Source organism: Musa acuminata, chromosome BXJ1-1 (genome assembly GCF_036884655.1).
Source record: "Musa acuminata AAA Group cultivar baxijiao chromosome BXJ1-1, Cavendish_Baxijiao_AAA, whole genome shotgun sequence".
Lineage (NCBI taxonomy): Eukaryota > Viridiplantae > Streptophyta > Magnoliopsida > Zingiberales > Musaceae > Musa > Musa acuminata.
Genome location: NC_088327.1, coordinates 20597453 through 20608209, shown reverse-complemented (window position 1 = coordinate 20608209; position 10757 = coordinate 20597453). Strand labels below are relative to the sequence as shown.

At 38.2% G+C, this 10757-nt stretch overlaps 1 protein-coding gene across 2 annotated transcripts; it reads left to right on the top strand.

Annotated features, from left to right (window-relative positions):
- Positions 1–6448: 6448 nt before the first annotated feature.
- On the top strand, positions 6449–9003 carry LOC135677118 (PLASMODESMATA CALLOSE-BINDING PROTEIN 3-like). 2 transcript variants are annotated; one of them, XM_065189064.1, is made up of 5 exons: positions 6560–6830; positions 7040–7172; positions 7374–7613; positions 7707–7740; positions 8363–9003. In XM_065189064.1, exons 2-5 carry the CDS (start codon positions 7154–7156, stop codon positions 8658–8660), a joined length of 591 nt encoding a protein of 196 aa, XP_065045136.1. In that variant the 5' UTR covers positions 6560–6830; positions 7040–7153; the 3' UTR covers positions 8661–9003. The 2 variants fall into 2 exon arrangements, with proteins under 2 accessions (XP_065045128.1, XP_065045136.1); XM_065189056.1 differs by lacking the exon at positions 7040–7172 and having other exon boundaries at positions 6449–6830.
- Positions 9004–10757: the final 1754 nt, after the last annotated feature.

Below are 10757 nucleotides of genomic sequence, written 5' to 3'. Positions count from 1 at the left end.
TAAGGGAACTATTGGTAACAAATTTAATTTTTCCATTGATGATGTCTTACTAGTTGATGGATTGAAACATAATCTCTTGAGTATTAGTCAACTATGCGATAAAGGTTACATCGTTAGATTTGAATCAAATATGTGCATTATTGAAAAACCAAATCATAATATGACTATGATTGCTTTAAAACAAAATAATGTCTATACCATCAATCTTGATGAACTAAGTAATGAAATGTGTTTCTCCGCCGTAAATGATGATGCTTGGCTTTGGCATAGGAGATTAGGCCATGCAAGCATGAAAACAATATCTAAGATCTCATCTCAAGAATTAGTACGAGGAATTCCAAATATAAAGTTTATTAAGGACAAAGTATGCGATGCATGTCAACTAGGCAAACAAATAAAAACAAGCTTCAAACCAAAAAATCAAATTAGCACCACTAGACCATTACAATTGATCCATTTGGACTTATTTGGACCAATTGATACAACAAGTCTAGGTGGAAGCAAATATGCTTTTGTGATTGTGGATGACTACTCTAGATACACTTGGACCTATTTCTTAGCTCACAAAAGTGATTGCTTCAAGTGTTTCTCTAAATTTTGTAAACTCACTCAAAACGAAAAAGGCTTCATGATTTCATCAATTCGGAGTGATCACGGTGGTGAATTCCAAAACCGTGACTTTCAAAATTTTTGCGAAAGTAATGGGTACAATCACAACTTCTCAACTCCAAGAAATCCTCAACAAAATGGAGTAGTTGAAAGGAAAAATAGAAACCTACAAGAAATGGCAAGAACTATGTTGAATGAATATAGTTTACCTAAGTACTTTTGGGCCAAAGCCGTAAATACGGCTTGCTACATCATGAATAGAGTCCTAATAAGACCATCCTTATCCAAAACTCCCTATGAATTATGGAATAACAAAAAACCAAACATCTCCTATTTTAAAGTTTTTGGTTGTAAATGCTTTATTTTAAATGAAAGGGATGCCTTAGGAAAATTTGATGCTAAATCCGATGAAGGCATCTTTCTTGGCTACTCTTCCGTTTCTAAGGCTTTTCGGATTTTTAATAAAAGAACCTTAGTAATAGAAGAGTCTATTCATGTAGTTTTTAATGAAATTTCCGATTTAAAGAAAAATGATTTTGATGATGATCTTGGTTTTGATAATTTGAATTTAAATGAACCCTCTCCTCAAAATAGTCATTTGAATGCATCTTCTTCCGAAATTTCTTTACCAAAAGAATGGAAGTATGTAGATGCTCATCCAAAAGAGCAAATTATAGGAGATACATCAAAAGGGGTTCAAACTCGTTCTTCTTTCAAAAATTTCTATGCTAACGCCGCTTTCCTTTCTCAAATTGAACCTAAATGCATTGACGAAGCCTTAAAAGATGATTTTTGGGTCATTGCAATGCAAGAATAATTGAACCAATTTGAGAGGAATGAGGTATGGAAGCTTGTTCCTAGACCAAGTGACCACTTAGTCATAGGTACTAAGTGGGTCTTTAGAAACAAGCAAGACGAAAATGGTATCGTGGTTAGAAACAAGGCTAGATTAGTGGCCAAAGGTTTCAACCAAGAAGAAGGTATCGATTACGAAGAAACCTTCGCTCCCGTGGCTCGATTAGAAGCCATAAGGATGCTCCTTACCTATGCTAGTAGTAATAATTTTAAACTATTTCAAATGGATGTTAAAAGTGCTTTCTTGAATGGTTTTATTTCCGAATAAGTATTTGTCGAACAATCTCCCGGATTTGAAAATTCTCTTCTTCCTAATTATGTATTCAAATTGACCAAGGCCCTCTATGGCTTGAAACAAGCTCCTAGAGCTTGGTACGAAAGGCTTAGTTCCTTTCTTATTTTGAATAATTTTACTAAAGGCAAGGTTGATACTACATTGTTTATTAAACATTTTGAAAATAATTTTCTTATTGTGCAAATTTATGTTGATGATATTATTTTTGGCTCTTCGGATGAATCACTATGTGAATCATTTGCCAAATGTATGAGTCTTGAATTTGAAATGAGTTTAATGGGTGAATTAACTTTCTTTTTTGGATTACAAATCAAACAACTTAGTGATGGTATATTTCTTAACCAATCTAAATATACATTAGAATTGTTAAAACGATTTAACATGGATAATTCAAAAGCAATAAACACCCCTATGAGTACTGCGACTAAGTTAGATATGGATGAAAATGGTGAAAGTTTCGATCAAAAAACATATAGGGGAATGATAGGTAGTCTACTCTACCTCACCGCGACTAGACCGGATATTATGTTTAGTGTAGGACTTTGCGCTAGGTTTCAATCTAATCCTAAATTATCTCATCTTAAGAGTGTTAAAAGAATATTTAGGTATCTTAAAGGAACTCCAAATTTAGGATTGTGGTATCCAAAATCTGAAAAATTCGATCTAATAGCTTATGTAGATGCCGATTTTGGCGGATGCAGGATAGATAGAAAAAGTACATCCGGAACATGTCAATTTTTAGGACATACACTTGTTTCTTGGACTTCCAAGAAACAAAATTCAGTTGCACTATCTACGACGGAAGCCGAATACATTGCTGCAAGTGCATGTTGTGCACAAGTAATTTGGATGAAAAATACATTAGAAGACTTTGGAATTCACTTTGAAAATATTCCCATAAAATGCGATAATACTAGTGCCATATGCCTTACTAAAAATCCAATTCAGCACTCTAGAACTAAGCACATCGACGTTAGGCATCATTTCATACGCGATCATGTCCTTAACAATGATGTTGTTCTAGAATTCATTGACACAAAGCATCAATTAGCAGATATATTTACAAAAGCTTTGAATGAAGACCAATTTGAATTCATCCGAAGGGAATTAGGCATGCTAAATTGTCCCTAAAATGAACTTCACAAAAAGGACTTGTTCTTTTCCCTTCGTTTATGAATTTGAATTCTTCCTTCCTCTTCAATTCAAAATGATCCATTAAAGTATAACTTATGATCTTGAGGGAAGAAGCTAAACAAAAGGAAGGAAGAAAAATTTTTTTCTTTCCTCCGCGTGATGCCAGCGGTGACACCGACCGAGTCACCCTTTTAACCCGAGGGGTTAGGGTCGGCGGTGACACCGCCCCCAACCCGAAGAAAATCCTCTCAAAAACCCTCTCCCATTCCCTCTAACCCTCATTCTAACTCTTAGAAACATTGGAGAAGGATTCTTGGTGGTCCAAGCTTTCCATCTCTCAACATAATCTCCACAAGGTAACACTTGAAATCCCTCTTTTCTCTTCTCTTTCTCTTGCTTATTTTTCACAATTTCATCATCATCTTGTCTAGAAAATGGCTCCTAAGAGATCAAAAGGAATAAGGATTGAAGGAGATTCATATAACCATGACCTTTTTAGATCAAAAGAGGTAGCCCTTAGCTTTCCAAAATTTGAAACACGATGTGTCCATAAGGGAAAATACGTTGATTTGGATGAACTAGAGGACTTAGATCCCATTAGGTGGTTTGCACACCTAGAAGCTCTACCTCTACTACAAATAGAGGAACCAATTTATCCACGATTAGTGAGATTGTTCTATGCCAACCTATATGAGGACAATGATAGCCTAAGCACTTACATTCTAGGAACACCCATTAGAATATTTGACAGCACCATTTGTGAGCTAATTGGCATAATTGAAAAAGATAGGGGATGCTATTTTAAAGGTAAATGGGACGTCAAAACCATAGGAGCAACCTATACCGAAGCCGTGAAAACAATTTTTGCAAATCCAAACCTTGACTTCCTACCCAAGAGCTGTGAACACTTACTGTCTTTCAACTCTAAAATTCTTCATCACATTATCACACAAGCATCATATTCCCCAAACAATTTCATCTTGACGAAATAAGTCAAATAGAGATAGGAACCATGTATTGGATTATGACCGGTCAGCATAATTGTTTTGGGTACTTAATTCGCCAACACATGCAGGATATTATGACTAAAGATACTATATTGCCATATGGGAGGTTAATCACTAGAATTCTTCATGCCTATGACATTTGCATTCCACCCGATGAAGAATCTATTCAAAATGATCGATATAACATAATAAATAAAAACCTGCTGAAAAGACTTAGGTGCACTTTTAGCAATGGCATATGGGTTAGGCAGCCTAGAAGGACGGATCCAATTCCTACACCAATAGAACAACCCGAAACACCAATTCTTATGGGAAATGAATCTCCTCCTCCTAGTCCCTTTGGTGCAGCACCTTCAGCTCCTGTTTCCTCCTCTGAAGATATCATTATGGCGGAGCTATCTCAGATCAAATCACAGCAAGAACAAATTCAGAATCAACAAGTTGAAATTTTGAAGACATTACGACAGATGAATGAAAAAATAGATATCATGTATCAGCACTGTGGACTACCTCCTAAGGATTAAATTGATGTATCTTTTTATTCTGTTTGCTTTTAACAACAAGTTCAAGTTTGTCATCGATTGAACGATAACTGATCTTTCTTTTTAGATAACTACTGTCTTAATCTGCATAGATGATGATGTCTTTTGGATAAACTATTTCTGGCATATTTGAATGATGAACTTTGATAAATGCTAAACCTTTTTCTATGATCATCAATTAGCTGGCTTGTCTCTTTTTGTTGATGACAAAGGGGGAGAAGTGATGACTTACACCAGAACGATAGCATGACTAATATGAATTACAAAAACTTGTGATATGAATGTCTTATATGACTTGATATGACTTGCAAATCCTTGAAAATATCACAAGATTGATATCATGAAATTTATATTGAAAATCTTTATCTTCTGTGTGATATGAATGTCTTATATGACTTGCAAATCCTTGAAAATATCATAAGATTGATATCATGAAATTTATATTGAAAATCTTTATCTTCTATCATAGCAAAATTCGTCCCGTATCATTTAACTTATGATTTTCATCGAAGTTTCGTACTTACTATTGTTTAATGAGGATAACGATAAGTTCTACGATTAGAACTTATCGGGTTATGCTTGAATCCAATGGGATGGAATTCAAGTGTTTTTTATCTTCTCATAATATGGCATATAGATAGGGGGAGTTATGTTTAACTCCGTCATCAATTGATTGTCATCATCAAAAAGGGGGAGATTGTTGAATCTCGGATTTTGATGATATAATCAATTGGTGGGTTAATTGATCTAATCCATATTATTGAGTTAAGTGTGCAGGATTAACTACGATAACCAGAAAACATAAAGCAAGGATACCGGAGTCGAGCTCGATGGACGTTTAAGAGACCGAAGAATCATCGAAGATGCTGCCGGAACCAACCGAGAAGAAATCGGGAACGTGTCGGAAGTTCGCCGAAGAAATCGTCGGAGGCTCGCGGAGATCACCGAGAAGGCTCGGCTACTCGTTAAAGTCATCACAAAGATTGGGAGCTTGCAGGGAGTCCGTCGGAAGAAGTTCATCGGAAAGCTCGCCGGAACAAGACTCGACGTTCGCGGTTAAAAAACTTGCTTAGGATGTTTTTTTTGTGTTATGTAGTTCACCTGTAATTAGGATTAGGATTAAGAGATAATCCTATATCCTGGTTAGGGGCCAATTGGGCCCAAAGTCAGATTTGGTTTGGGCTAAAATTAAGCCAAACAAATGAATTGGAGAGCCAGGGGGTGACACCTCCTTGGCTGGGCGGTTGCACCGTCCAGCACCCGAGCGCTGGGCGGTGGCACCGCCTGGCTGGGCGGCACCTCCAGCACCGGGAACCCTAAGAGAATTCAAATTTTGGAGCCCAAAATTTGAATCCTCTTGAGGTCTATAAATACCCCTCAAATCTCAGCTGAGGTTACAACTTTTGAGAAGCATTTTGATTGAGAGAAAAGTCTTAGAAAGTCTTAGCAAGTCTTGTTTTCAATTTGCTAGAGAATTCTCCTCCTCCTTCTTTCCATTTCAAGAGACTTACTAGTGGAAGGTGGGAGCCTCATCGAAGAGGGGCATCGCAAGTGGAGTAGGTCATTTGACCGAACCACTCTAAAAATCGACGTAATCTCTGGTTTGTATTTTATTATTGTCATTTACATTACTGTAAATCTTCTTACTGCTTTAGTTCCTTACCTTATTACCTTTGCTGCGAAACTTTAAGAATACGCCTTCAAGTTAAACTTTTCAAGTTTCGTTCATATCGTACGAAAGATTTTGTTAACATCGAAGTTTTAATCCGCTGCACTAATTCACCCCCCTCATAGTGCCGCTCCGATCCTAACATGAACTGCATGATTGTGCAAACAGATATATGCAGTGCTCTGGCCAACTTATGAGTAGAAGATTACAAAGATGACATTGCTGGAGCAACTGTGGATTCTGGGTTCCGATGGCCAACCACAACTGACACGTTGCTCACATCACACTGACGACTCAACAAGTGCAGAACAAGATAAGTTATACGTGTCTGGAGGAGCTGCTGCATGTTCCAAATTCTGATGCACAACCCATGGCAGAAAAGCACTGTTCATTCTCCCAAGGTCACATGCTACAACCCAAAAGTAAAAAGAGGCTCGACGACGGAGGACACAGACACAGTGTGGTGGCATTAACAGTAAACAATTGTGTGGGCGGAGAAATAAATCCATCTGATAATATGTAAGCAGCAGCACTCACCCAAGCATGATTCTTGTTCTCATCCATTGACACCCCTCACAAGCCAACCTAATAAGCTCGCTGGGTTGCTGCAAATCCTCTCTCTCTCTCTCTCTCTCTCTCTCTCTCTGCTGCTGCTGCTGCTGTAGAAATGGCTACTTTCCTGCTCCTCGTGCTCGCCGTCGCCATGTCTAGTGGTTCAGGTAAGCTTTAGGCTTCTCCCCCTCATTGAATTCTTCTGCCTTTTCTTTGTCTTTGTTGTTTAAGATAGGCAGAGGATTTCCTGATCATGTGAGCTAAGTGGTTAAGGTTGTGAAGCCACCTCTTGTTTCTTAGCACTCGTCGAATTTGTTTTCCTTGCATGTTTCTGCTTCTTCCTTGCCTATCTTACCTCCTCTGGTTCTTTCTTCAGAATCGAGTCCTCGAGAGACAACCGTCCTGCCTGCACCTATTTGGTCGACATGTTTTACTAGTTTCTATTTTTTTCATCATCTGATGGCAGAGAGAGATTAATGACTCAAAACACATGAGATCAACTATTGTGGGTACTAATCAATCTCTGCCTGTTCATCTGTTTCTTTCTCTCTCTCTCTTTCTCTTTGTTGTGTCTCATTATATATATATATATATATATATATATATATATATATATATATATATATATATATATATATATATATATATATAGTTAAGGTTGATCCTAGTTAAATATTGTTTTCTTGGTTAACCTCTGCTCCATTTTGAAGATGCTGCTTGGTGTGTGTGCCGATCTGATATGAGCAACACTGCTCTGCAAAAGGCACTGGACTATGCTTGTGGAGCTGGGGCTGACTGCACTCCTATCATTCAGAATGGGGCATGCTACAACCCCAACACAGTGCTCGCCCACTGCTCTTACGCTGCCAATAGCTATTACCAGAGGAAGGGTCAGGCCCAAGGAGCCTGTGACTTTGCAGGCACTGCCTCTCTTACATCAACAGATCCAGGTAAACAAAGTCCCCTCTCCCCACTATTCCAAGACACATTCCATTTACATTACCACTGAGCCACTCGTACTATCATCCTCTTTGGTTTTGCAGGGGGGAATGGTTGCACATACCCTGCGACTTCCAGGTATATTTTTCTTCGATTTGTTCAGAAGATAGCCATTGTTTTCTTAAAGCAGCTTTGAATGATAGCCATTGTTTTCTTAAAGCAGCTTTGAATTCTTTGAAGAGGCCTTTTGCTTTGGATGGTTCTTAAAGTTGTGGTGATTGTACAACCCCTGATGAGTCAAAAGATCCGGCCTTTCTTTCTTTCTTTCTTTTATTTATGTTCCTTTCCTTGCTACCCATCTTTAGCTTTTCCACTCCAAATGAGCATATATCAACCACTAGGATATATTGATGTTTTTTTTCCCCAAATATCTAAATCCTCCACCTGTCTGATTGAGGCTACGGAACATAATCTAAAATGTCATGTATCTATTTGATCTGCCAAGCGGCCCCTTGCTTTTGTCATAATCTTCTTTATGAAGCCAGTATGTTCCTTTTGCTTCTTTTCTTCCTCTATGGTTCGTTCAATCATTCATGACCCATTGGGGAATCTTTTTTTTGCAAAAGCTGTTGTTGCTTTTGCATGCTTTTATGTGCTTGTGCCAGTTGTTCTTCTTGTTTATCTCGCTTTAATTTCATTTTACTGCTTGTTCATATCTAAACCTTGTTTCTCTTCCAATTCTTTGTTTGTTTTTTGTCAGTGTTGCAGGAACTTCCGGCACTCCAACAACCACCACCCCAACGAGCGGCACCCCCGCAATCGGCACTCCGACAAGCACAAGCACCACTCCCCCAACCACGACGACGACTCCTACAACCTTCAGCCCTCCAACCACAGGCGCCACCCCCACGGGGACCGGAGGGGTGCTGGGAGGACTGGGCCCCACTGGTACAACCAGTAGCATTGATGGTAGTGATGGGGGCTTGCTCCGAGGGGCTGAGGTGGCCTCACTCCTATCAACTCTCTTTCTGTCGTCCTTGTTCCTGTTGAGGTTATGAGTTCACACTTGTAGTAGGCTGTCTGAAATCACATCTTTCGAGGAATTGAAAGCATATCGATGAGCAGATGAGGGTCCACAAGTCATGTGATGAACATAGGTGGCCAACGAGGGATCCATCTACAGACGTTCCCCCCACCAGTGTTTTGTTGTTTAGTGGCAACAAAAGTGGGGCTTTGATTCCCTCTTTTATGCTCTTTTTCTTTTCATGGAACTTGTCCTTCTCTCTCTCTCTCTCTCTCTGAAGTGATCCAGGGAGGCAATGATTCATTGTATCATATGGGTTGATGAGGCTGCCATACCTCCCTTTTAGTTTAATGTCTAATCTATATGGGTTGTATCTATCTGCATGGAGCAATTCTTTACTGGTCAGATAAAGAAGAAGTCTGCGTGTGTTGCTGATGCCACAAGCGAACCAAGTATGTAACGCCAGATCCTGATCACCAAATTAAACAGATTGGGCAAGGAAAAATACAAAAAAATTAAAATTAAAATTAAAAATTCAAACAAAATTATTTTTTATTATTACCAAAACCAAGTAATTTTCAGGCAATTCTTATATATGTATATATATATATATATATATATATATATATTGTTTTTCAAAAGTGATGGAAATAATGATTGTTATTAAGCATGTCAGCATTTGTAACATCGATAGGTACCGAGTAGTAAAAATGATAGTAATTGCTGCTCTGAAAGCTAGTGTACGTTGATAAATAGGATAGCGCATACATGATGGATTCGCGATGGATTTTTTTTATTGTTTTCAGATTTTTTAAGTTCTTAAAATTTAATATGTGCCAATATATTGACATTCGCTACATATCGTTACGATACTAATCCGAGTTCTTATGGATATTACAAATAGTCTTAACTAATTCTAATGGATATACTACTAGTAGATAAGAATACAAATAGTCGGAGCTTTGATCGATATACTACCGGTACGATACATAAGATAGTAAACCTTGTTGATACTAGTCCGAGCTTTGATTGATATACTACCGGTACATAAGATTGCAAACTACTTGATACTAATGCAAGCTTTGATCGATATTACTACCGGTACACACGATTGCAAACCAGCCATGCAACCATTATGCATGATACGAAGTGGCTGCCGCATTCTTAATAATCTACACTGAGATGGTCAATGTGACATTCAATAAATACATCCAAATGACGAAGACCTTTTAACTTGCTGTAATTATTTTATATGGTATGTACTTTGTTTGTGATCTCATCTCTTTACTACCTGGAAAAAGACAAACTCTTGTGCAGTTGGAAAGAATAACATTCGAGTACAACATTAATGAAATTTTGATTCAGACACAACAAAGTTGAACTCAGTTCCTCTGAACAAAGTAGCCCTCCCCATCTGATTTGCCTTCTCCCTTCCAGAGATCCTTCCACACAAGTAGGGCACAGACTTCCTAATCAGATCCCCAAATGTAATTCCTCAACCTCAATACAGATTTTGGTGCCTTAAAACAACTTGAGCCGGAGAAATGTTGCATAACATTACAATAGCGCACAGACTTCCTAATCAGATCCTCAAAATGTACTTCATCAATCTCAATACAGATTTTGGTGCCTCAAACAACAATGATCACAGAACTTGAGCAGGAGAAATGTTGCATAACATTACAATACAATTGGAAGTAGCGCATAGACTTCCTAATCCGATCGTCAAAATGTACTTCCTCAACCTCAATACAGATTTTGGTGCCTCAAACAACAACGATCATAGAACAACTTGAGCAGGAGAAATGCTGCATAACATTACACTTGGAAGCCTTCACTGAAATAGCAAGGCCAATAGTACACCCCACAAACAGATTTCTTTTGACCTTGTCTTCAAATGCATCACATCACCAAACTTTGGGACAAAACATATTCGATTGGTCAATGACTAGATATTGCATAAAGCCATCTCAAAGAAACCAACAGCACTTACCTCCAATGGAAATCCAATCTAAAAACCAGGGAAGGTAGTGCATAGCCATGTGTGGGTTCCCATATCACCGATGAAGAGCAGCAGCATTATATCTAGCAATGACAATTAGGACAACTTTTCCAGTAACTTACAGTATCA

Coding starts and splice junctions, on each gene's coding strand:
- LOC135677118 (XM_065189056.1), top strand. CDS start 6,779: ATGGCTACTTTCCTGCTCCTCGTGCTCGCCGTCGCCATGTCTAGTGGT. Junction 6,831..7,373: donor CGCCATGTCTAGTGGTTCAG/GTAAGCTTTAGG, acceptor TCCATTTTGAAG/ATGCTGCTTGGTGTGTGTGC. Junction 7,741..8,362: donor ACATACCCTGCGACTTCCAG/GTATATTTTTCT, acceptor GTTTTTTGTCAG/TGTTGCAGGAACTTCCGGCA.